The sequence below is a fragment of the Lepidochelys olivacea genome, assembly GCF_965140295.1.
Source record: "Lepidochelys olivacea isolate rLepOli2 genome assembly, chromosome: 22".
In the NCBI taxonomy this organism is placed as follows: domain Eukaryota; kingdom Metazoa; phylum Chordata; order Testudines; family Cheloniidae; genus Lepidochelys; species Lepidochelys olivacea.
In genome coordinates, this window is record NC_140432.1 from 9,137,042 (window position 1) to 9,164,951 (window position 27,910).

At 44.4% G+C, this 27,910-nt stretch overlaps 1 protein-coding gene across 4 annotated transcripts in view; it reads right to left on the reverse strand.

Moving 5' to 3' along the window:
* Positions 1 to 19,613, reverse strand: part of APLP2 (amyloid beta precursor like protein 2) — a 72,933-nt gene extending 53,320 nt beyond the window's left edge. For all 4 annotated transcript variants that reach the window (XM_084611954.1, XM_084611953.1, XM_084611952.1 and 1 more), the window contains exon 1: positions 19,461 to 19,613. In XM_084611954.1, coding sequence (XP_084468080.1) covers positions 19,461 to 19,544 — 84 coding nt within the window. In that variant the 5' untranslated portion in view covers positions 19,545 to 19,613. The remainder of the gene's footprint in view (positions 1 to 19,460) is intronic.
* Between the last annotated feature and the right edge of the window lie 8,297 nt (positions 19,614 to 27,910).

The window sequence follows — 27,910 nt, forward strand, 5'->3', positions numbered from 1 at the left end:
AAACTCAGACCCCAGAAGTGCTGACTTAACACACAAATCCCATCAATACCGTGCCGATTTGAGGATTGATTGATTCTAGTATTGATTCAATAGGTCATTTCAACCTGTGGGTAGGAAACCGGTGAGCAATATCAGAGATTTTTTTCCTAAGTCAAAGTACGGAAACATTGCACAAGTCAATTTCTAATCATGGCTCCAGGGGAGGCTTTTTTGATTAGCTGCCTCTAGACATGGTCCACTGAGGCCTTTTATGTTTCAGACACATTTATGAATATGTCTGTGTCTCAGCCATAGAGATTAATCTCACTGAAATCAAGTGCAATACTGCAGTGGATTAGCCCCATGAAACATAATATGCTTTTCACAGGCAACCAATCTGCCACTCAAGATGATTCCACACAAATTACAGCAGCCCACAAGATAGAAATCACCACACTGGTGCCCTGCATGCTTCAATAACCTTCTATTTAAGCAGGCAAAAGCAAGGTCCTATGCCCAACATTTAAGGCCCTTAGCAGACCATAATTCAGCTACTTTTGAGTAGCTCCATTCATGGCCCCAACCTGATATGCTCAATAGGAACACAGATTTACCTTTGACTGAACTATATGGGATTGGAGGCAGGGAATGTTCAGAGGGCCCAAGATTATAGAAATCCATAACATGTTAGACTGAGTCCATACCAAACTATCTTAAGATCACCATGTAAACATGCTGACCTCCCCACACAAAGGAGACTCAAATTACAAAGTAGCCTCAAATTACAAAGTAGCATGGAGATGGAGAGGAAAGTAAACTAATCAAGTAACAGCTGCTGAATAGGCAGAAGAGAACAGGGTCCTTCAGAGGTTAACCTACACTGCAATTCTAGACAGGATCTCAAGTCTAGATACCAGTGTTGCACTCAACAGAAGTATCTGTACACATAAGTTTTCTATAAATCAGCTACCTTCATGTAGGAGTTGCTTAAAAAACACCCAAAAACACAAATAAAACCCATGAGACAATTCTGACCCAGATCTCCTACATACTGAATTGCTGACAGTTTTGAGGTTACACAGCCCCCTATCCATCCCCACCTCCACAACTTGTGTTGAGGCGGGAAGCTCCTTCAAGTAGTCAGAATAAGATCTCTAGTCAATGGGAATAGTCAAGCAGCCTGAAGATCAATACCTATTGTCTGGAACCACAAGTCCAAATCACGGCAAGATCAATTCAGCCCTTCATCTTTCCCTCCTTTTTCCTTTGTACAGGTGTTTTGGAGGTGACCTTAGTGTACATACATAGCACATAATCCTCCACTTCAAAGTATCTGCTTAGAGTAGGAGTTGGTCCCAATGGACCCTGAACAAGAGCTTTTCCTCCCACAATTGTTGTGTGGTGTGCTCTGCATCATTTGATCATATTTCAGTGGTGTTTGAAGTCATTTAGGATTCTTTAGGATGAAAGATGCTGTGTCCATGCACTTGTTTTCCTATAACTGAAGTTTTCCAGTAGACTGAATGTACTGTAGTCGTCCAGTCTCTATGTTCTGTGATTTGCCTCTTAAAGAGAGAGTCTTAATAAATGCTATTTTTATCCTCTGCCTCACATATGAGGATGTATTCCGCAATGAGAGAAGTACATTATTGGAGGGATGCCAGTCTAACCTTATTAATGACAAATATTTTCCCAAAGCACAGAAATCCTCATCTCATTCCAAAGCAACTATCACAAGGCAAACCTCTGAAAAAGCCTGAAATACTCCAATACAGTAAAAGCACGAAGTGCTTAGAACACTGAGCTACCAGCCCACTAGAGAAGTTTTCAACACTCACCAAAAGCGAAGGGCCCAAATTCAGGAGTTTGGGGGGCGGGGGAGAGGAAGGCAGTGTTCAGGAGTATCATCAGCCCATAGGCAAATCAATACCTACAAGTTCAAGTTGTAGCTATGAATGTTATTAAACAAGGCCTGCCTAAGTGCATACAGTCCATGGGTGTTCAAACTTTAGCTATAAACAGCTGCATGCATTAAACTTGTCTCAGTTAAATATACAGTTAGCTCCAGCTGGCAGCTATGTCCTCACTGTTATGCGATCAAGCAAGATTTAATAATCACAAGTCTACCATTACACCCAATAGCAGAAAAGCATGAATAAAATAAGCCACTTTTTTTAAAAATGGAGTTAAACTCCAAGAGATTCCTCAAAATTAGTTACAGGCAAGGTGAAAAATCCAGCTGCAGTCAGGACACCAGGCCTACTAAACAGTAAAAGCCACTAAGTAGCTTTGTATCAACTGGTCTTCCGCTACCGCTGTTTACTGAAATAGATGCAATCCAAGGACCAAAGATTTAGGGGTTGTTTTCACAACGTCTCTCTAAAGGAAGTGATTTAGTTGCTGTTTGCATTCTCTCTGCTAACCAAAATCATGTTCTCCAAATCTGTATTCCAGTGCCCTTGAGGTCAATTATACTAACACTGCAAGCAATATACATGAACAATTTGTGCTGTGTGGACATGCATTACTGTCCTGTACTCCTTATTTGAAATGAACAAGTGAATTAACAGGATGCAACTGCCATATGGAAGGTATGGGGTGGAGGTTTGAGCTGCTTGGGGCCTATTCTGTTTCTCTTAACCTGAGAAAATGTTCTGAGGCAAGACAGATGTTTAAGGGAACTTTGTCAAGATATAAAGAATCTAAAGTTAATGCACACAAGGAAATAGCACTAATGAAACCAAGCATTGCAGATAGCGGCTGCTCAGAAGAATCCAAGTGTGAAGTTATTACTTACTGCCTGGAGTATATTCTGAACTATGGAGTACAATTGGCTATGTATAATGGAAAAGCTAGATAAATGCTAGGCGAGAGCATGTAGCCAAAGGCTGGAGATCTTAAGCAAACTAGGCTGAGATTTAGAAAGCTAGAACTCTGTAAGGTCAGATATGGGTCTCTGAGCTAGAGCGATGCAGGATGCAATACTGCATCAGGGCTATGCTCCAGCACCACATCCACCTTCTGCCTTGGCTATTTGTAGATTGCATGCGTGAAGGTGGCTGTCACCCTAAGCAGAAGAGTCGCTTACTGACCAGCTTTGGTACTGAGCAAGGACTAATGCCATTTGAACAAAGCAACAGGGATCAAGGGGGAGGGAAGAGAGGACATCAAGTCACACTAGCAGCAGCTAAAAGGTTAGAGTAACTTACCTCTAGGTACAGATCAGCAGTAGGAGAGGGTCATTCATCCACATAGCCACTAAGGTACAAACACAAAGCCCGTAACTTTCAGGGCTTGAAAAGCTGAACACCTAAGACAGAGGTTAACACAAAAGGTGGGGCTCTGGTAAGAAGCTCTACTGCTAATTCCAAGCAGGGTGCTGTTGCTGGATCACACTCAGGACACCCATCTGTCATATGCTATGGCAAGGAGATGATATACATGCAAAGGACTCCTCCAAACCTCCTTCATTGCTGGAAAAGAGAAGCAGTCATATACACATCCCATTCATTGCTTCTTGTTACTACCACTTGCCTCTTACTTCCATTGTAACAGCTGAGTTTGATACTCTATGCCCTTCCCCTCAAATCCATCCTGAAGCATCTGCACCCTCCACCCCCAAGTGAAATGGATGAGGTTTTGGCCAGCTTTGCCGGTGCCTGTGGGGTTCAGATTTGAAATAATGAAATGGACCAGAGTCTTAGTCCCTCTTGCTACCCTATCCATCTAGAGGGTTGCACATTTTGTTCTGAAGGCAGCAAGGATCTTGGTCACATTGGTCTCTTCCAGGAGCAGGTTCCACAGTGCTGGGTCATCTTTGAGAAAACAGCCTCCATGACTTGCTAGTGGTTGACAGTTCCATTACTGGAGGATAGAACTCCATTTGCAGACTTGGAAAGACAGCATTGGGAATACATGTGCGAGATCATCTTCACAATGAGGGCTAGGAACTCATTACTTTTAAAATAAAAGCTTAAGCCATCAGTTTCCCAGAACTGAAGTCCCTCTAATCTCAAGGGAATGTTTTCTACTCACCACTATTGACACAAAATGCAGCTTGTTAGCAGCCTGTTCAGACTAAGATGGCCCTTAATTATTCCAGTTATTTACATTGGGGGGGGGGGGGAGGAGAAGAGGGTGTCCATTCCAGAGCCAATTCTTTATGAATCATACCCTTAATGCAGCACTAGTAACCAGCTAGCCATCAACCTCCAGTTATAGTCAGTTAAATTAATCTGCACAAATTAATGTGCCAAAAAAGTACTCCTAAAGTGATCTTTTCCCATTCACATTGGTGCTACTAAGTCCAGATAAAAAGCTTATTCTTTAATTCAGATCTGGCAACAAAGCATGCCGAGTCCAAAACCAAAACAGAATTTGGTGATTAAGGGCTTTTCTAGTTGCTGCCATACATCAAAGCAGAGACTAGCTTCTGTTGCGAAATATACAGTTCAAATCCGCTTGAAATCTCTGATGAATGCATAATGTTTATTGTAAGAGATAGTATCGTTAAGGTTTCTCTTTTTGCTGCTGTCACTGTATAGCGTGACGTGACAATTAGTGGGATTCATCCACTAGAGCACTGAAACAGAAATGGGACAAAGCTTTGACAGGGAGCTGGATCTAAACAATAATGCAAGAGAATATAAGGAAGAGCCTAAAGACTATTTTAAAAGGCACAAATTTGGCTTCTTTGATTTAGGCATCAAGGTTCTGAATTTAATGTAGGACAGATCTTAAAATGTTTTACATCTAACTCACTTCAATGTAAGAGTAGGTATTTTCTGAATGGTGTAGCAAAAATTGTTACAGAACATAGTTTTATAGGTTTCATGCTCTAGCTATACTCATGAGCAAGTAACAAGTTAAATACCAGCAATGGGAGTAGCTATCTAGGTATTAGTGTGCTCAGTAAGCAACTTCTTGAATATCAGATCTTGCTCTATTGTACAATACGGTAACTGAAGGAAAAAGTAGGCCCAATCATAAGTCAGAAACAGAAGTCGTCACTTTTTTTGGTGGGAGGGAAAGAGGGGGAAGAGAGTTTGACTTAATCAGAGGTTTTGTATAAAAACTTCCTTGTTCGGTTGCCCCTTTTCACCTATCCTGCCTAAGCTACAGGCCAGTGACCTTACTGTACTGGACAAGATGGCCAGTTGCTTCCAAATAAAGACTCCTACAATTGCCATGGTGGAAATCAGCCGCAGTGGAAATCAACTGCTTCAAGAATAAAGAAGATGAACTATGACTCCAGCCTTGTCAGAAAGTGTAACCAAGGCAGCAGAGTCACAAAATGTTGCCCCCTCAAAGTTGGTAGCATGGGAGGGACTTACATGTGTTGCTGTAACTGAGCCAATGCCTAGGGCAAACCAACACTGAAGACTGGTTGGGTCCCATCCACACTATACATTTTAACTGTACCGTAAGTGTGTTAGGCCTTGTCGACACCATCAGGTTTCTGCGCAGTAAAGCAGCTTTCTGCGTTGTAACTCCCGAGGTGTACGCACTAAGCCAAGCCACTTAGCGTGCAGAAACTGCACAGTCGCGGTGCGGTTTTAAAAAAAAAACCAACACAACACCACCCACCCTGACAAGAGGGGTACAGCTTTCCGTGCTGGGGCTACAGCGCCGCGTTGCCAGTAGAGACACCCTGGTCGATTACAGCGCTGCGACTGGCCTCCAGGAGGTGTCCCACAATGCAAGTTCTCACCTCTCTGGTCATTGGTTTGAACTCTACTGCCCTGCCCTCAGGTGACCGACCATGAGCCCCACCCCTTAAATTCCTCGGGAATTTTGAAGTCTCCTTCCTGTTCGCTCTGCAGTGGTCTCAGTGCATCTTTCCAGGTGACCATGACTGCTCAATGCACCAGGGGATCCCCCACTTGGAGCAATGCCGAGCTGCTGGACCTCATCAGCATTTAGGGAGAGGAGGCTGTCCAGTCCCAGCTGCGCTTCAGCCATAGGAATCGTGATACCTATGGACAGATTTCACGATGCATGACAAAGAGGTCATGACTGGGACACACTGTAGTGGAGGGTCAAAGTGAAGGAGCTGCGGAATGCCTACCACAAGGCGTGGGAGGCAAACCCCCGCTCCGGTGCTGTGCCCAGAAGCTGCCGATTCTACAAAGAGCTGGATGGGATACTTGGTGGTGACCCCACCTCCGATGCGGATTCTTCGGTTGCTTGCATGCCAGCCGAGAGTGGACGGAGTCAGGGGGAGAAAATCTTGGACGAGGATATGGAGGGAGAAGGGGACCCAGAGGCAGAGGACGACCTGGAGGTCAGAGATGCAAGCAGCCAGGAGCTCTTCTCTACCCCGGAGGAGGCGGCTAGCTAGTCACAGCTGTCAGAGCTTGGCGAAGCGCAAACAGGAGAGGCCGCCTCTGGTAAGTGGCTTTGATTTTGGGAATTGCTGAAGCAAGTTTTGGGGGCAGGAAGGTTGCCGAAAGCAGGCGTGTGTCTCTATGATGCTTGTACCACCACATGCTTAGTTTGAGCAGCAGAACAGAGCATGGATTGACTCCCTCACTTCACAGGAATCTGCCTCAGATCTCCAAGAAACTCAGATATATTGAGCAAATCAGCTGCCACCGGTTCTTTGGCAGAGCTGCTTTGTTGCTTGCCCCATTAAGGGTAATTTTCCCACACCACTCTGTTGTCACGGGGGGGGGGGGGGGAAGAGATGGGACGGACCATGCAGCACACAGGGGAGCTGCATAAGGACCAGGTGGAAGCTGAAGTCTTAGAGAAGACCTTCTCTTGATTCCCTGCTCACCCTCAGCAGTGAGATATCTTCCATAATGAACAAAGCCTATGGAAAATGTGGGGACAGGAATGATTATAAGGCCCCCCTCATACAGTGCTGGCTCTCCTAAAGAGCTATGTGTCCAGTACGGTCCTGGAAAACTGATTTCCCGTGCCCCTGTGATTACTGACCATTTTGGGAGTCTTGTGGCTCTTGTGCTCGCCTGGGGTCAACCAGTTAGTGATAGGTATGTGAATAGTGGCTGTGTTTTAAACCACTGAATCAGTGGTCTCTGTGTTGCAAACAATACTGCTTCTGTAAAATGTTGCATTTTGGCTTCACAGGTATGACCTTGGGAGCCCAGCCTCCCCCTTTGTTATCGCTGGCTGAACAGTGGTGCAGAATTAGAAAGTGGTCATACAGAATTAAGGATGACTTTCTACGTCACGTCATGATGCACTCCGTGGCCAAAAAACAAGAATTGAAGGAGTAGTGGGACAGCAAGAAGATAGACCCAAAAGGAGAACGTGGCACACCAGAACGGAGCCATGGAGTGGCTGTTAAACATTATGGAGTGCCAAGCGGACAGGCTCCAGGTGTTACTAGCACTGCCAACTGAGCAGCTCCGCGCCCACACTCCCCTGCAGCTGCTGTCACAAAACTGAAAAGGAGGACTTGTGGCACCTTAGAGACTAACCAATTTATTTGAGCATAAGCTTTCGTGAGCTACAGCTCACTTCAACTCTTTCCCATGCACCCCCCAGACACTGCCAGCACACTTAACCTCCTGGCTCCAGTCTGTACCTGCTGCATTCCACTCCTTCCCTGTCACAGTCCAGCACTGCAGACTCCTAGTACCCACTGCACTCAACACCCGTCCCTTTGCAGTTTAGCCCTGCTGAAGTACAGTACCCACTGCACTGTACTCCAAAGGAGAAAGTTGGATAGGATACCTGGACATACACAATCTTTAACTGTCCCAGGACCCCACCTCCTCCTAGGACCTTCCCTTCCCCCATCCACCTCAGTGCTGATGTGTTTTGTTTGTCTCTCTCCTCCCATTATTGGTTTAACAAGAATGGTTTGGTTTGAAAACAATCTTTATTCCATTAACTGAAAGCAAAAAACCCTGCAAAGCACCAGGCAATTTTCTTCAACCTTCACAGTGCATCATCTGCACCAATCGCAATCACCTCCTAGCATTACAAGCACTGCACTCCCGAGCATAGAAATAAATATTAGCGGCTTTCAGCTTCAAATTGCTCCATCAAAGGATCCCTGTTCCTTATGGCCCTGCACTGTGCCCCCCTAATAGCCCTGGTCTCTGGCTGTTCAAATTCAGCCTCCAGACACTGAGCCTCAGCGGTCCAGCCCCGAGTGAAGCTTTCACCCTTCCCCTCACAAATATTCTTGAGCGTACAGCATGCGGCTACAAGCATAGGAAGATTGCCACCCACCAGGTCCAGCCTCCCATGTAGGCAGCACCAGCGGGCTTTCTAAACAGCCAAAAGCACACAGTCATTCTGCACTTGCTCAGCCTGTTGTTGAACCACTCCTTGATGTGGTCAAGGTGCCCTGTGTATGGCTTCATAAGCCACAGAATTAAGGAGTAGGCAGGATCCCCCAGGATCACAATGGGCATTTTGACTTCCCCTATGGTGATCTTCTAGACTGGGAAAAAAATCCCTGCTTGCAGCTTCCTGAACAGGCCAGTGTTCCAAAAGTTATGCACCTTTCCAGACCAGCCCGAGAAGCATACAGAAATACCCCTTCCGATTAACATACTGGGTGGTTAGGTGGTCTGGTGCCAGAATTGGAATATGCATGCCATCTATTTCCCCCCGCAGTTAGGGAAGCCCATTAGTGCAAAGCCATCCACAACGTCATGCATGTTGTACAGAGTCAGTGTCTTTCGGAGCAGGATGCGATTAATGGCCCTGCACACTTCCATCAACTTGAGTCCAACAATTGACTTTTCCACACTGAACCGGTTAGCAACAGATTGGTAGCAGTCTGGAGCGGTCAGCTTCTACAGTGTAATCGCCAAGCGCTTCTCCAACAGCAGAGCAGCTCACATGCTCGTGTCCTTGCGCCACAGGGCTGGCGTGAGCTCATCACACAGTCCCCTGTATGTGGGTTTCCTCATCCAGAAATTCTGCAGCCACCGCTCATGATCCCAGACGTGCAGCATGATGTGATCCCACCACTCAGTGGGTGTTTCCTGAGCCCAGAAGCAGTGTTCCACTGTGGTCAGCACCTCCGTGAATGTCACAAGCAATCTCATGTCGTAGTTACTACACGTGGCGAGATCAATGTTGAACTACTCTTGCCTTTGTAGTTTAAGGAATAACTCCACTGCCACTCGTGATGTGTTAGTAAGAATGAGCAGCATATTGGTCAACAGGGAGGGATCCATTCCTGGAGACCAAAGAGGCAGAGCAGAGCGTGCAGTACATAAACTGTTGAAAGATGGTGCCTAATGCTGATGGAAGCATAGGGATTGCTAGGATTGCATCATGGGGCATTGCGACAGGACCCAGGATGCCCCACAGCCCCCTCTGCCTTCCTGTAACTCTTAGCAGCAGAAGAGGAAGAGATTATCTGTGGGATAGCTGCTTAGAGTACACCGCTCCGAATACTGCTGCAAGTGTCACAAGTGTGAACACACTATTGTGCAGGCAGTTGACAGTGTGAACACACAACAGTGGTTTCCCTTCAGCACTCTGAGCGGCGCTATCACTGCCAGTGTAGACATACCCGTAGCATTGTAACTGGGCATAGATGAATCCTAAAGCTCCCGTCAGCAAGGATCTATCAGAATCCCAACTTCTTTACTCCAGAGGTCAGTAGGAATAAGTAAGTTTGTATCAGACTATAAAATGAAAAAACTCAAAGTGAAGGTGTCTCCTAAGTGTCCACTTATTCACAAGGCAGGCTAAGATTGTGTCATGGTTATTTTTAGTAAAAGACATAGATAGGTCACGGGCAATGAACAAAATTCACGGAAGGCATGACCTGTCTGTGACATTTGCTGCTGCAGCTCCATGGTTCCCCCTCCGCCCACAGCAGCTGGGAGCTGCAGGGGCAGCTATTTCCCCCAAAGAGAAAACGGGACATCCCCAGCCACTCACCCGAGGCACTCCCGTCCCCACCCCTCCACGAAAGGCTGTTGCCAGAACCCTGCCACAGCCCTGCTGGCTGCCAGCTCCAAAGTCCCGCAGCCCCTGGGGCTGAAGCAGAAAATGTCTGAGATCTCTGCAAGTCACACATTCTGTGACTTCCATGACATAAATGTAGCTTTATTCATAAGAAATGAGCACTTTTATGACTGAGGAAGCTGATCACGTGAAAACCCCCCCCACCCCTCTAATTTTTTTTATTGCTATTGCATTTTATTTACTCAGATTGTTTTCTTCAGTTCATTATTTCCAGCCATTAACACACAGGGCAGGGAGTTTTATTGAACTGCCTTTCTACAGTCACTTTTCAAACTAGAACCAAACAAGGAAGAGACCATCTGACCAAAAGTTATGAAATGTAGAGTTACCAAATATTTTGTACACTTATCTCCTGTTTTATGCTCAGTTCATACACTGCTCAATTATCTACTCCAGAACTGCCCTCCACGAGCTAAAGCATTTACCAAACAAAATCTTATCACATCACTTGTTTAACACTGAATCACTAACATGCTGCAACAGCAGTTTGGAGATAATTTCCTATCCAGTCTTTGAACCTTTGCAAGTTACACTAGTTGTTCAAACAAGTTTAGTTTGCTTTCATTTTTCATCTATATATTAGTTTTAGAGACTGCTGCAAAATGTAAGACTACAAACGTGAATATTTCTTTTTTCCTGTTCCCACCCAAAAGATGCTCTCAAGACTTTCTGGCTTCTAATAGAAAAGCATTTTATAAGGAAAAATTTTATTCAAATTGTAAGGCAGTTATACTCTGTCAACACACCCAGTTCCTGGTAGCTGAACAAAAAAAATTCTAAGTAGTCTATTTTTGCTACTTTGCCAGCAGAGATCAGTATCTGATCTCACTCCTGGGATGGGCAAAAGAAATTCATCTTCAGGTACTAGGCTTGGCTTCGGTCTTACCCATGTAAGCAGAGTCAGGATGAGCTCCACCCTGATATCTGGTAGTGAGGTGCGGCAAGTTGTGGAAAAGAACTTCAGGGGCTGATCTCATTTGCACAGGCACACCCACCCGCCTCGAATGAGGCCATAACTGCCCAAATGGTCACTTCGGCTGTTGTGGAATCTCCAGTGTCTGTTATTGGGGTGGGAAGAATAAATTGTTGTTATTACCCTGATTATGGGAACTGTGCTTTGAACTGTACTTGGCCTTTTGTTATGATTGAGGGACTCACCATCAACTAAGTAGCACTCGCTAGGCAAGGGACATGGGTTCCAAAACTCTGAATTGAGAGAGGCTTGAGACAGGTATTAGTACCTGGTGGTGTGGGCCCCTTTGTGAGGGCCTGAAACACCAACTGCACCTCTGTCTCTCTCCACTGTGGAATGTCAGAGCTAATTTTGGGTCTATTAACAGTCTTGTTACAGGTACTGTGCTGAATTCACTTTGGCCTTATGGTGCACCAGCACTAAGGCTCCCACTACTATGAGCTGAAATCACCGAGCACTGTGTCAAGTAGTGGGGAGCCGGAAGATCTAGAGTGCAGTAGTGCTGTTTGTGGATAGGCTGGTGGAGTGTTTGTGAGACGGTGAGGTGAGCTGTGCAGAGCAGAGCTGTTCGTGAGATGGCGGAGTTTTCGTGAGACAGCGGAGCAGAACAGAGCCCTGTGGGGCAGTCAGCTTCAGGACACGTAAGGTGCCCCTTACCTCTTTCCCCCCAACACAGGCACATTTTAGTCAGACTGGGGAGTAACACTCTGCAGATGAACTTTTGAACTCTGGGGCTGGACTTTTTGGACTTCGGGTGATTTGTGGATTGCTGGACTCAAGAGACGTTTGGGTTCTGGGACTCAAGAACCAGAGGGAAAGGATGTGGCCCAATTTGCTGGGGTGGGTCTTTGCTCATGGTTTGGTTAATGAACACTAGTTGCGGTGTTTCCCCAATTTAATGCTGATGTCGTTTACTTCATGTTATTAAAGATTCTTTGCTACACCGAGAGACTGTGCTTGCTTGCGAGAGGGGAAGTATTGCCTCTTTGAGGTGCCCAGGGGTGTGTAAGATTTTCCCAGGTCACTGGGTGGGGGCTCGAGCCAGTTTCGCATTTGCTTTGGTGAGAGGGAACCCCTGTGTACTGAACCCCACCCTTGCTGCTATCAACTTGGCCTGGCAGAAGGGTTACACACGCAATACCTAGGAGTAGGTTCAACTACAAGAGAAGTTTCAAGGTCACTTGCCTTCCTCAAGGCACTCAAGTTAGAGTCACACAATGCTGTTGGATTTCCTTTATCACCATCAGAGGTGAAAAGGGAAATATGTTGCCCCAGTGTTCAGGTGCTGTATTACATAACATTTTAACATTTGCACCTAAATATAAACAAGCAGCATGCAGATGAGTAAACTAAAAGGAGAGAACTCCTGTTTGAGTTACTTCAGTTTAAACAAAAATATTTTACCACTGACAGCATGAAAATTGATTGCAAGTAAATGTGCTCTTGACAGGCAAAGGGTGCAACTATGCTTTTTTACACAGAAAGCATACACCGGTCCACGTCTCCAAATGGGTGTTTATTTTTCCTCCAACTAAACAGATCTAAAAGGTCCAATGTAATGCTTCAAACTGAGGTGCTGGTAAGCAGCTTAGTTGTATGAAGAAAAGGAGTACTTGTGGCACCTTAGAGACTAACCAATTTATTTGAGCATAAGCTTTCGTAGAGCTGTAGCTCATGAAAGCTTATGCTCAAATAAATTGGTTAGTCTCTAAGGTGCCACAAGTCCTCCTTTTCATTTTGCAAATACAGACTAATACGGCTGCTACTCTGAAACCTGTTAGTTGCATGAGTTTCTGATCTTGTGGATACCTGATTACATAAAACTCTCTAGAGTATTTTTTGCTGCTACCAAAGTTAGTTTAGCTTCATTTACAGAACCATTAGTATTTTGGTCACCCATCTAAAGTCAAAACTTAACACTTTCTTTTGGAATGCAATTCTGAAGGTTTGAATTCTTTGAACTCAAATATTAGCTCAACTAGCTAAGCTGCCATTTTATATCAACTACAGGAGTCAGACAATGTGAAGTTAAAATGACTCCAGCCTAGTTTCTTTTGAAAAAAAGATTGATTTTCACCATGTACTTGTGTGAGGTTGGACTACAGCTGAAGCACTTGAATAGTTAGGTATATAAATCATATTCAATCAATAGCAAAACAGCCTATTATGCAGTCCCATGGCAGACACTATTAAGTCTCACAACAGGAATTAGTCATTTAGTGCCAGATCCTACAAACAAACACTCACTGCATAAGTGATACTTACACATGTAACTGCTTGGAGGATATCAAGCACTTAGGTTTCATGTTACATGTTATACTTGCATGGAGTAGTAAATTAAAAAGGTTAAATTTTTAAAGCTTGTAGGGGTGGCAATGTGGGATCAACTGAAATTTTTAAAAAGGGCAAAATACCAGAAAACTGTCTAACAGATCCAGATTCTCTTGGAAGTCATGAAAACCCTTTCACTTAAGACAGAGGCACAGTAGATATCCCCCTACAAAACAATCCAAGGAGAGAATGACTGAGCTTAAAATCTTTTCCACCTCTAACAGCTTGATTAACAAATTTTAAAAATACTTCTTGAGTCTAGTTTTAAAGTCCATTAAGACACTGAGTTCACCTCTACCTTTGTGAGAAAGTACAAATCTCTTTTTAAAAACACCCCTTATATCCTAGTTTAGACAAGCCCTAAGTCAATGAACATCATTCAGGTCCCTTGCACTGTAGGAAGAACTGCAAGTGTCCAGTCCCACGACAAGCCTGCTTTAGTCCATTATTAATGGGACATTCCGAACTGACACCCTCTTGTTTCTTCCCCCCTTTACTATTGGATAACCAAAGCAGTCACAGTCAGTGAAAATAATTTCTCATTTTCAGTTTTACTTCATCAATTTTTACTTTTGGTTATTTTCCCAGATTATTTGGGACTATGCCACAACTAGATATCAAGTTCGCAGTATCCCTTGAAGATAATCCAATTATAACATTCATGCTTTGCCTATGATCAATTTGTCACTACTGGCTGATAAATGAGTCATCACATACATACATGGAAATTCAACAATATGTATTTCAGAAGGAAACAACTCAGGATCCTTCAGGTACAGAACCAGATGTGAAATTTTACCAGAATCATTTATAGAACACTACAGGCATATGAAGCATCCCAACTACAAGCTATATATCACTATAGATTAAATGCCATGCTTTCTTCTAGAGAGTATTAATTGAAATCTTTAGTAAAAGTTAGTTTTCCCTCACAAAAGAATAATAAAGGTGAACAGGCCAAAGACTACTTTAATGTTCAGAGAGTTTAGCAGTTCGTGATGAGGATAGTTTAAAATGTTTCAGTCTAGCATTAGAGTTAATGGCTCAGTTTTTATAGAATTGATGTGAAACTGGAAAGTGTTATGCTCCTTTTGCATTTTCAAGTTACATGTATCTAGGATCAAAGTCTGGACCTTTAATAAAACATTTGTTGAAGATGCTGCAGGCAAAATAAGTTCTGCCTGTAAGATATTTTGCCCATAAACCTTACAGAACACTGCATATAGATTACATTAGACAGGTTTACAAAAGTAAAAGATTAAGACACCAAACTTTCCTTGGACTACTGGGTGTTGAGCATGACAGAGGCAACATACAGCAATAGACGCTTTGGCCCTATTACGTATGTTTAGAAGCAAGGAATTAAGCATTACTATTACAATCTGTATTTTTAAAAAGTGAATAAATCCATAACCTACGAAATTACACAACAATCAATGATCAAATGTGTGAAGACACTGATTCAGAATTCTTTACACAACGCACACTGAAAGTAAGGTTTCAAAACTACACCTTAAATTCCAGGAAAGCTGAAAACTTTCTCCAAAGAATGGGGTTTACCTCTCTCCAGCATTTTAACTTGCAATAAGAGTAACAGCACCTCCCTGCAGTATTTTATGCATGTTTTCTATTGGTCTTTCTTCCTTATATGTAAAATACATATCAGAGGGACCTTACGTTTAAGACCTGGCAAAGTCTTTAGATATGCTCATATTGTTTGCATATGGAGATTGATAAAATGCAGCATGAAACTTAACTACAAAACTAGCTTGCTTTCAGTTCCCAAAATTTAACAGACCCATGCTTACAACTGTTATTTCACAGAACTGACATTTCTTGTAACTAATGTGGGGGTGGTAATTTTGAGTCAAAAGAACAAGTCACTGAGGCTGGCAGCAATGGTACAAGACAGCTATATTTGAAAATGCAGAAGTGTACCAAAAAATAATGACATTGACTAAACAATTTTGCCTCAAGGTGATCTGGTTTATACCTCACCCAAAATCCTAGTAGTTGTTCAAGACTGCTTATCTAGGGGCCATACCATCCACAATAGCTATCTAAAAAGGCCATTAAAAATAAACCTATATTTTTCAAATCTTATTACATTTGTATTACTTCAGACTCAATACATAAAAGGTCAAGTGAATAAAGCAGAAACTTCATGTCTTTAAAGAGCTTGAGAAGAGAAATGAAGGAGTTGATAGTTGGAATAAAGATTAAGTTAGAATGGTTTTTAAGATTGACGTCCAGTGTCTTTTTGAAGCTCTCCAAGCAAACTTGCAAACAAGAGGCAGGAAGCATGTGAGTTCAAGTAATTTAAGGTTCCAGAGGAGCAGCCGTGTTACTCTGTATCCGCAAAAAGAAAAGGAGGACTTGTGGCACCTGAGAGACTAACAAATTTGTTAGTCTCTCAGGTGCCATAAGTCCTCCTTTTCTTTTTTCAAGTAATTTAAGTCATCTGGAAACACATCACTATGCAAGAGAAACCATTAGATAGTTTCCACCACCAATGGATCAGCATTTCTGTTGTGTGTTCATATTCCAATTTATTTGGAAGGGACCTTGCACAAGCTGGACCTTTCATCAACACATGATAGAGTGCAGGGGAGAACGTCTGACTGTCACCAGTTGACAGGTCTTTGCAGAATGCACCGTCCAGTATGAAGTTGCATATACAGATACTTCCCAACAAAACACACACTGAAATAAGGAAAGAAAATAATTTGTTTGCAGATTATTGGACATACAACAGACAGGGAATGGCATCTGAGATATTGAAGTGACAGAAAATTCAACTAATGGGAACATGCCAAAGCACCTAAACTAAGAAGCACACACACTATCATGCATTTTCCTACTGCAAGTAACCAATTTTAAACTTAAATTATACACTATCAAAACCATGATGTTCTGCAAATTCTAGAAATGACCTGGCACCCATACTACAGCATTGAGAACAATATAAAAATGCAGACTAGTGTTGAGTTCACCACCAGGGTCTCAAAAACAGTTTTAATTCTCGTCTACACTAACATTTCACAGCTCCAATTCTCCATGGGTAATCACAACAGTAGAAGCGGGAGTATCAATTGGATTCAAACTGAGTTGTTTAACCCTACTCAGAGTACATTTAAATAACAGTGGTAAAAATGCACAAGCTATAGCCTCCACCATTCATACTCCCCAATTCTATATCCTAATTTTTCTAGTGTAAATAAGGCCTTGAAATAAAATTGAAGCTATTTTTGCTTTCCAACAAAGCAGTTGGCATTTACCACATGTAGTGCAAGCTCATAAACAAATCTTTCACCAGGGATGCATATAAGCAGCTGAGCTAGCCTAGGATATGACGGAGGAAGTGGCCTACAAAGTTGGCAGAGGTTTTAACAGGTGCAGGATACAGGATATTAATCCAACTATCAGAGAAATACTAAAAATTCTTCACTGGCAAGTCAGTGCCAAGTAATCTCATCTGGGCTTTAGTTGAAATTCCTCAGGCCAGTCTTAGTTATCTCCCTGGCAAAACACCACCAAGGCAGATTTTTCGATCATGTCCTGTCATCAGACTACCACCTTGTCACATCAGACCTGTAGTAATTTTTAACAGAGAACTATAACTTGCGCAAAATAAATAGGTGAAATGCCATTCTTTAAGTGATAGCTGTGCAGGAAGGGGAAAAAAATCACTGACGACATTAGTTCTGCAGAACATCTGTGAGGAACATTTAAAGAAATCTTATTGTCAGTTGGTAATTACAGAACGCTCAGGGCTTCAGATTTTTGTACAGTGCTCCTGTGGCTGTTTTGCTTAATCAAGGCTGCTACAGTCTTACAGTAAACTAAGTGTGTCAAATCAGGCCATTCAGAAATATCCATAACATGTCTGTCCCTCTCTAAAACACTATCAATGCAAGATGGATGTAGCAATTTAATGTATGTATTACTAAATTAGAACCTTTGTGATGATCAGCATGTGCTTAACTACCTATTTTGAAAGTTCACCCTGGTAGACAGATTATGTCGAAAACAGAGTCCTAAACTACCATGAGATCTTAGTTAGATTAGAGAAGTTTGGTGTTTAAGGAGAAGGAAGGAAGCCTTAAAAAAAACCCAACACTTCGTATTCTACTCAATTTGGGGGGAAAAAAAAAGACATGTAAATATTTCCTAGTCATCAGATGCAAACCCACTGCACTTGCATAAAGCTTTAATCTGAAAGACAATGCAATGGATAGTTGAAATTTTTAGATTTATTCAGAATCTATTAAGAGATAATGAAGCCTTGACCAAATGGATGCATTTAACTGAGGCTTTTCCCTATGAAGTTGCCCTCTAATAGTCTAAGCTTCTAGACCAATCTGAGAACCTCACATTACTTGTTACAGTGCCAAGAATGCAGAGGTCAGTTCTCATGGGGGGGAGGAGGAGGTGGAGTAGAGGAAAAAGGTACCACAGAGGGATTCAGCTAGTTAACCCTGAAATCTGCAACTAGACAGGAAAAGACATTCCCAGCCTAATGCTGCAGCACGATTGTTGAAACAAACTGAAAATAAGAATTTGTTTCCTTAGCACAGGTTTACATCAATACCCGTCCAACTCAAGATCAGAGCATCAATTCTTTTGATGCAGCAACAAGCAGCTTTATATACTCCAGAAATCCTAAATTGTCTTCACAGGCAAAGGGAAATTCCGGCCACACTTATGATTTCAAATCAGAAATTTCTGTTGCTGCTTTAGTAACAGCATGGTAAGATGGCAAAATGTCCTTTATTCTACGGAGCCGAGACCACCTTTGCTGAACAATCTCCGACCTAAAGCTACCTGACAATGAATATTTCATTGCTTTCTTTTACAAAAGTGCTGCCCTTGGATAGCATTAATCCTTTTTGTACATGTAAGAAATAAAAGGACACGGGTAACACCTTTTCCTTAAGCTCAATTTGCAGACCACCGAATTAGGAAGGCAATTACACCCAGTTGATACTGGACAGCTGTAACAAACGGGCAAACACAAGCCAAACATGCCTGCTGATATGCCAGCATTTCTATGCTATGGCCTGAGACACTGAGGCACTAAAAACGTAACACAATCTAGGCGAACAAAATTATCAGAAGCAAATCAGGTTGCGAAACTGGAAATGGCAAGTTCAGCTCCTATGTATGAGGAACATGACACCAGCTGCCCCCCCATCCCACCCCCAGAGGACTTTTATCAGCAAGAGGGCGATGGGTTAACTTCCTTTCCCAGTCTCGTTTTACCCTGAGCTGTTATCCCGGAGCTGGGCATTGGTGGGTGGGGGCAAAGTCACCCAAAGCTCTAGATATGAAGTCAAGAGGGAAAACATGCTGAGAAACCAGTGACAGCGTTTGGATCCCAGAGAGCAACCCCCCCCCCACGGGGTCGGAAAGTGGGGGGCTCTCCCCACCCCCGCCACCCTGGGAAAGGGCCTCCCCTCCCTCCCAGGGTCGGAAAGTGGGGGCCTCCCGCCGCCGCCCTGGGAAAGGCCCCCCCTCCCCCGGGGTCGGAAAGTGGGGGGCTCTCCGCCCCCCGCCGCCCTGGGAAAGGCCCCCCCTCCCCCGGGGTCGGAAAGTGAGGGGGGCTCTCCCCCCCCGCCGCCCTGGGAAAGGCCCCCCCTCCCCCGGGGTCGGAAAGTGAGGGGGGCTCTCCCCCCCCGCCGCCCTGGGAAAGGCCCCCCCCTCCCCCGGGGTCGGAAAGTGAGGGGGGCTCTCCCCCCCCCGCCGCCCTGGGAAAGGCCCCCCTCCCCCGGGGTCGGAAAGTGAGGGGGACTCTCCCCCCCCCGCCGCCCTGGGAAAGGCCCCCCTCCCCCGGGGTCGGAAAGTGAGGGGGGCTCTCCCCCCCCCGCCGCCCTGGGAAAGGCCCCCCTCCCCCGGGGTCGGAAAGTGAGGGGGGCTCTCCCCCCCCCGCCGCCCTGGGAAAGGCCCCCCTCCCCCGGGGTCGGAAAGTGAGGGGGGCTCACCCCCCCCGCCGCCCTGGGACAGACCCCCCCTCCCCCGGGGGTCAGAACAGGCAGCCTGAGGGGAGCAGGCGGTGGGCTGGTAAATCCCCCTTCCCACCCCGCCCTCGGTGCCTTTCACGCGGCCTCTGCGGCGGCCGGGCTCCGCCACTGCGCCAAGGCGGGAGGGGGCTCTGCGGCGGGAGCACCCCCGCCCCACCCACGCAGAAATCCCCCGCCGCGCCGGGCCGCACCTCGATGTAGCCGGCCAGCGTGGCCGCGGGGCCCGTGAGCGCCAGCAGGAGCAGCCCCAGCCCCAGCCCTGCGCCCGCCGCCATCCCGCCCGTCTCCGCCGCCGCCCAGCAGCTTCTGCGGCCTCAGCGCCCGGAGTCCGGCGACAGCGGGGAGCCGCCTCACAAAGCCACGCCCACGCTCACGCCCACGCCAATCGCGGAGAGAGGAGCCGGGAAACCACGCCTCTGTCCCCGCTCCGGCCAATCACAGCGACGTGGCGACGACACGGCCACGCCCCAGCTGCAGCCGCGACCAGAGAAAGACCCTGCGAGGGAGGGAGCCGCGCCCATCACTCCGAGTCGCCGCCAATCAGAGCAAGCGTGACCGGGGAGCGCCCCACCCTCCGTGCAGCACCACGCCCCCAAGCGCCAGCCAATCACGGGGAGTGGCCCCAGGCTGCCGGCCCCACCAGCTGCCACCAGGCACTGCTACCCAGGCGTGGGCTGGGGCTTGGCGCGGGGACTCGGGAGACGGGAGAAGGGCTCCGCTAGTCTCTGACTCCCAGGCCCAAGCACGATGTCCGGTGAGCAACCGCTTTCCCAAGCCCTGCAAGAAATTGCCACCTGTGGTACTGCCTTACTCAAGAGCATCAGAGGGGCAGAGTTAAGGCTGGATGGGCAGCCTTCCTGGCCTCCGAATGCTTTTGCAACCTTAGTGTTCTGTTTTCAACGTTTTTGGTTTGGACTTCCTAGGGCTTTTTAAAAATGAAGAACAAAAAGATATAACAAAAAGCATAAAAAGGAACCTCTCTCTAGAAGAGACAGAAGGAAGCTACAGTGGTTTGCAAATAAAACAACCAAAGAGCAATCCCACAATCCATTTGTTAATTAGTAAATTTCATAAAACGGAACAATTGGTGTGCCTTATTGCAATGCCCCTGTAAGGAAGGAGAGGGCCACAAAATCCACTCAGACCCTTTTGGACCATGTTATTTATTTTTAGAGACTAAATGTTGCATAACTCTGAAATGTTTGCTACAACACTGCTCTATACAGTTTTACATTAACAGCAGGTTTGGAATGCTACACTCTGCAATTACAGATTCAAATCCCAGCATGGTGAAATCAGCTCTCCATGTTTTTGAGAGACAAAAATTTAATAGTAATTGTAACAGGATTGCGGTAAAGCCCTACTCCAAATCCGAGCTCCCTCGTGTTAGGTGCTGTGTAAACAAAATGAAAGCACTAAGCTCCAAATCCTCAAAAGTATTTAGGCAGCAAACGCCCATTGAAATCAATGAGAGTTAGGTGCCTAAATATCACTGAGGATCTGGGTCTAACTGTGAGTGGAAAAGATGACAATATAATAAACTGCTTTGGGGGTCTGTTTGTTTTTTTGTTTTTAAGGGAATAATATCTACATTAAAGATCTCAGAGCAATTTTTGTAAAATAATATGTTTGCCCCTCAGATGTCACCTGTCCCCACTTTTGTGTAGTATGCTGCAGACCCGTTTTTTTTTTTTTTTTTGCACTTCACCCAGGAAATGGTTTGATTGCAAATGACAAAAGAGCACACTGTCAACTCAAAAATAATCAGTGTAAACAGACATATTTCTCTACCTATGCCACTTAATACAGATGATTAAAACTGAACAAATTTTAAAAATCCTATTTACTTGTCACATTTGTAGCACTTTTTTAATTTTTGCTTTTCTCAGTTTAAAAAAAAAGTCAGTCAAATCAGTTGTATTGCTGTTGATTGTTTCACTTTTAGAGCTTCTGTGGTGTTATGTTTGAGTTGCAACATTTCAGGAAATGTTTAAAATCAGTTGTAGCAAATTGGAGTTGATGTGATTCCACTATGTATATAATTTGTAAAACACTTGAGTCCTTCAGAAAGAAAAACACTGTATAGAATAGATGTAAGCCATTTATTATTTATTTATTATTTGTCGTTTGGCTTTCACAATGATGGAGAAGATAGTTAAGCAAAATGTAGTGGGTGAAATCCTAGTCTCACTGAAATCAATGGTTAGTCATTAATTTCAATGGGGCTAAGATTTCACCCCCAAAATCTAAAAGATGCCACTACCTAAAGCAGAAATATTTTCTGTAATGTAATTAAAAAATAGATATCATTTAATATACATCAGAATAACTTCAGAAGCAATTTCTACATTTGAAAGAACAAACATTATTTAAAACATGTATAAAACCCATCAGAATTATTTCATGGAATAAATTAGGAAATATCTGCTATAATTTACACATTTTATTCTCCATAATTTTCATAGCCAGATGTGCAAGAGTGCTTACATCAAAAAACAAAGCAAACAGAAAAATCCTGAGATTTTCGGACAATTAGATAAAATTACAAACTGTTTATATTCTTTAACTTTTACATTCTTTACATACAATCACAAGTGATTTTTTTTTCTGAAATGGATGCAAGGAAGATTGCTGAAGTGTTGTAAATGGGGACAATCTGTAATACAGATCAATAAGCAGCCCAGTTTTAATTAAAATGGCCAGCTGGTCCACTAGTCACTTATTACAGTCTCATTTTTTTTACAGTACTTGAAAACCTTTAAATCTCTTTTACTGCAGTCCTCTGGCATCTGTAATCTTCTTTTAAACTTACCCAAACCCAGCTGGAATATTAATTGACTCCTTTAAAATAATACATTTTAATGTATATACATTTTAATGTACAATATGGGTGTATTTGATTCAATTGAATATATTTTGAGTTCCATTTTTCCCTTTTACAAAGTTATCATTCAGATATTTTTCATTCTCCCCAGCTTTATATATATCATTGGGTACAGCACATTTTGTTTATATATCATTGGGTACAGCCTCTCATAGCAAAGCTATCTTGAAGTGCTATATAAATTAACAAACTAGTAATACTTAGCGTTCATATTTATATAACACTTTATGAGCATTAATTAATCCTCACCACTCCCCTTTGAGGTAAGTAATTTTGCAGATGATGAAAAGAAGGCAAGGAGAAATTCAGGTGTCAGTTTTCAAGTGTCCACTAATTTTGGGTCCCCAACTTGGGATCTGATAGAGCTTGATTTTCAGAGCTGCTGCAGAGATTTAAGTCAACTGGAGTGTGGATACTCAGCACCTTTGAAAATCACCCTGCAGGTGTTTCCAGTTGGGCATCCAAAGGCTGAGGGGCCTAAAATTTGTGGACCCTTCTGAAAATTTAGGCTTAAGGGACTTGTGCAGGTCACATGGAGTCAGTATCAGAGATGAGAACAGAACTCAGGTATTCCTACTTCCCAGGCCCATACTCTGTCCATTGGATCATCCACACTGCTGCTACAAAATTATAGCAGTGTAGCAGCTGTACACGTAAAGACGGCAGCATCTGTTCATCCAGTTGTAACTCACCCACAGTCTTATACATCTTGAATATGGTTATTGAGAGAGGGACTCTTAGCTAGGACAGTGAGGTTATCCTACCCTTCCGGAAAGCACCTTAGTTCTATAATTTCCACCAGGAAGGTCACCAGAGGGGAGCAAAGGGACTGTATTTTAGCGTCTTACCTCTTCTAGTACAGCATCCTCCTACCATTGAGCTGCAGAGTTAGCAGTAGGTATCAGGTGAAGTCCTGGTGTGGGACTTGAACTCTCAATCCCCTAGCTCAGAAACCAAAGTAGCCAGATGGCCATATTGTCACATTTACACAGGGAAACAAAAGATAAGTCACATTTTGGGGCTTCTGACCCATGACATATTTCCCATTGAAACAGAGATACAACAAAAACAAAATGTGCTGTAACAGGCAAATTTTGCTTTTCCCAGGCAGGCACAGAGGACTCCAGAAGCAACAGAACTAGTGCAGTTCTGCTGCACAGGGACTAGATTTAAGGGCCAACATGCGTAGGACCTTTTTACATGTCCAGGACACGAGTAGTTCAGGGAAGGAGCAGCCGAGGGCCAACACATCTGCTACTACAACGATCCATCAGCCACTGCCTCTTGTGGAATGGGCGGGTATAAATTGGGAGGTCTAGAAAGGGCCATAATAGTGTTTCCCATTTGACTACCTGTCCAGCGCCCGGTGCAGAGGATTACTTTCCCTTCAGCAGCTGCAGAATCTCTTTGCACCAAGCCTAGCTAGAAGGGGGAGAATATATTAGCCCAAAATGCATTAAAAAGTATAGCATGGTGGTTTGACAGTAGGTATGATAAACTGATATTTCAGTATCACAAGACCAGATATCCATCTGGCAGCCTAATTAAAAAGGAATGGAGTGTAACAGTTTGCAAATGACATGTGGTGCAAAAAGCTGTGTTTGGAACTCCTAGGAGAGAAGGAATTTTTTAAAATAAAGCTTTTGCTTAAAAACCCACCCAGTTGAAGTAGTTTGGGGACAGAGTTTCCAAATCGCTTGTGATAAAATTAATAGATGCTCTCTATAAAAATAGTCTGATGACATTATCATCTTCTGGGGTTACTTTGCTAAAGCTCAGTTAGGTGCAGATTTCGATGATTGCCTTTGCTGAGTTTATCAAGAAATGTAAGTGTGAAGAGGATGATTATTTATAGCTCAGTATTACAGTGCTCTTGGCAAGCCCAAAATTCAAGGAGGGACAGTTGCTATTACCATGGCCCACCCATGCAAAATGTCTCCTTTATAAAGTCAAAGTTGTGAAATGGGCGGGGAAGTGGGTAAAAACAGGAAGTGAAAGGGAGTTCTGTGGAAAGTAGATGAGTGAGGCGGCATGAGATTCCGGCCAACTGTTTGTTGTATTGACAACCATATGACTGTATGGTAAGAACAAGGGTCTGAGAGGCAAGACACTTAAGTTCTAATTCTTGGCCCTGTCACTGGGTGACCTTGAGATAATCACTCAAATTCTACTTCATTTTGCCCATGAGTAATATGGAGGTAATATCTGTCTACCTCAAAGGAGTGAGTGAAGCTTTAATTAATGTTTCCAAACCTCCGATGAAAGGTTCTCTGTAAGTGAAAATATTAATTATTATATATGTTATTGCCTACAGTTTCTACAGAGTTCTTAACTCTACTTTGTTTTAGTCTAGTCATGATAGTCGCAGAAACTCTCTGTAGATCAGAGGTGAGATTCTGTGCTGTACATAGGGGTACACCACAGAACTCATAGCCCATGGACCGGTGGGGGAAAGCCACCTTTGTGCCCTGCTATTCCGGATTGTTCCAGGGGTCAGAGTGATCTCTATTGTAACGCAGACAGCCCTGGGGGCTGGGCTGCCTATAGTACCTATGGACAGTACTGCCACCCAGAACCAAAGCACTGCTATATGTAGGGTGACCAGATAGCAACTATGAAAAAACTGGGCGGGGGGGGGGGGTTATAGGCGCTGTGTGGTGGGGCGGTGCCCCACCCCCAGGCCAGATTGGGCAACAGCAGGCCAGAGTGGCTTCATGGACAGCCAGCTAATCAGGTAGGGCCTGTGGGGAGCCAATCAGGGCTGAGCAAGAGGCAGCCAATTAGGGCCAGGCTAGGCCCTATATAAAGGCTGCCCAGGCAAGCAGCAGGTAGTCTCTACTAGGTCTTTAGAGGGTGAAGATCTGTCTTCTGTGTGAGGAGACCAGCACCTGGAGAGAGTAGATGGGAACTCCAACCTGTTACTTGCCAGGCTGCAGGCCCTGAGCAAAGGGCTTAGCTGGTGCAAGGGGGCTGAAGGGGGAATGGCCCAGGGAGAGAGATGGACAAAGGGAGAGAAGGAGGGTAGGCAGGAATGCTGCTGCCAAAGGGTCCCTGGTTTGGGACCCAGAGAAGTGGGTGGACCTAGGTCCCCCCCTTGCACTTACACCTGGATGTTAGGAGGTGCCATTACAGACTGCACCAGACCCCTGCCAAAAGGGGTTAGATTTTGGGGTGTGGTTGGCCATTGTGGCTGGGGTGAAAGGGAAGAACTGCTGATAACACCCCCCCTTCCTCCTTGGAAAGGGGTGAGTGTGGACCAGGGGGCACTGCTGCAGAGCAGTGTCCTGAAGAGGACCCTGCAAGAAGGGAGCAATGCAGGTCCAGATGCTAACAAAGGGCAAGAGATGGATGGGACACCACCAGTGGAGGCTGCTCTACATGGATTGAGCTAATTCCAAGAATCCACAACAGGAGGTGCTGTGGTGGTGAGTCCCAACCCCATCACATGCTTATATAAGAAAAAGTTCCCAAAAAACAGGACTGTACCTTTAAAAAAGGACATCTGGTCACCCCAGCTATGTGCTGTGGCCCAACCCTGATATACCTCTCCTATCCCCAGCACAGTCACCTACACCAGGCCTTTGTGGAGGGGAGGGGAAGAGAGAGCCAGGGTTGGAAAACAACCTGCTATTGTATTGATTAGTTTCTGTGCCAGGGGAATTTTCTCCAATTGGATCCAGGGCTTTCAGAATCCACTTTTTTGCTGCTCTGGGCATTTTACTCAGTGTACTTGTGTCAGAGCAGCCGCTCTCACCCTGTGTCTTTAGTTAGCTTCTATTTTAAAGGAAAAATCTTTGTTTGTGTTTCTCCTGTAAATAAGGTTCTAGTGGAACCGTCTCTGTTGTTTACAACTTGTGAGTCTGCACAGCTGTTTAAAAGGAAAGCGGCTACTCCTGGCTGAAAAGATCTTCCTTAACAATTGACTTAACATGCCTTGGGGGCAGAACAGAAGAGGTTGAGGGGCCTGTGGTTTGTTCCAGTAGAGGCACTGGCAGCAGCAAGCTGTGCCAAGAGCATTTGTCAGAATCAGACTCATCCTTGCAGAATGAGTCTGAGAATCGGAAAGCCCTTGAATATTCCCTCTGCTCTCCTCAACTCTGCAATTGAAAGGTTGTAATTGAACTAGCCTTCAAATAGTAGTATTATGGGGATTTTAATTAAAATCTTGATGGAAGATTTAAATGGGATTATGTCATAGCTCCATGCAAGCTAGAAATTGCAGAGGTAGAACTGAGCCAAATCTGATTTTTAGGAGCTAAAATACCACCCAAACAAGGAAAATTAGCAGGTGTAAAGATGCTTGCAGCTGTCAGTCCTCTAAGCAGCTTTGCAAAGACACCATGTAAAAATACTTTGTATATAACTTTCTTCCAACAAAGGCAACTACAGTAGATGTTAGAATGAGTGAAAAGCCTTTTTGCCTTTCACCTTTGGTCCCATCCAGGCTTCAAACTCTGTTAACAGAGTTCATGATGCTCAGCTGATCCAATTACAAGAAACATGGCCAAGCTGTGTTCAAACACAGCAGCTTTTTTCAAAAGGCAACTACCAATCAAATGCATGCATCTGGGCACACCTATTCTGCTGCTCCTGTTTGTGTGTGTTTCTGGAAAATCTGGGCAGCTATCCCATAATGCCTCAGCAGGGGATAGTGTTTTGAGGACATGAAAGCAGAGCAGCACCAGAAGCAGGTGGGGTAACGCACTCTGGGAGGAAGGACTGGCCAAACTGGTTATACAGGCACACAGTGGGGGTCCTACCATGTGGCAATTATAACCTTACACCTTGCTTTCAGAGGAAACCATGTGCCACCCAAACCATCTGACAAGGCTCAAATACACTTAGGTCCAGATTTTTAAAGGTATGTAGTTGCTGTGCTCAGCATTGCAATGCCATGCCTAAATCTCATTTTCAGAAGGGATTTAGGCACTTAGAAGCCAAAATTCCATTGACAGTAGATGGGATTTAGATTAAGTGTCTAAATTACTGTTGAAAATGAGATTTAGGCTACTAATCAATTAGGCATTGCAATGCTGAGTGAAGCAACATCTAAATACTTTTAAAATCTGGGCCTTAGCTACCACAATTTATTAACTGTGTTGTACATGAGCAGCAGCCGTACCTAGGGTCAACCAGATTACAAGGTTGGTGAAGAGACGTGGTGTAGACATAGCCTTTACAAGTCAGCTAAGCCCAAGTGCTCAAAGGTATTTAGGCACCTATCTCCCATTTTTAAATCACTGGGAGTTAGGTGCCTAAATGTCTTTGAGGATCTGGGCCCTACAGCTTGATCCAAAGTCTAGCTACATAATAGCCTTTGGGTGGGTAGTAAACTGAAAAACAGTAGACTCCAGTAGAAAGTCACCACTCATACTTGACACTGATCACTTGAATTTGGCAATGGAACTTGCTCAGAAAAGGTCTAAGGCTCATACTGAGTCAGAACGCAAACTTGCCCTTGAGGTGATTACATTCTAAGTCACAAAGACAATACATGGGATAAAAGGTGCAAAGACTTCATTGGTAAAGACAGCAATGAAGTAAGCTTTGCTGAGGAAGTGGGTTTTAAATCACAGTTGAAGGAGAGGGCTCCTGGTGTATGGGAAACAAGGGGCTGCTCCAAGGACTGAGGGGCAGTATGAAGGATGAGGCCTTAAACTATGAAAAATGGCATAATTCTACTAGAGTAAAAAGGACAAGAACTCTTAAGAAGCCTAGGGAATGAGGGAGGAAACTCTAATAAATACATATTGTAAG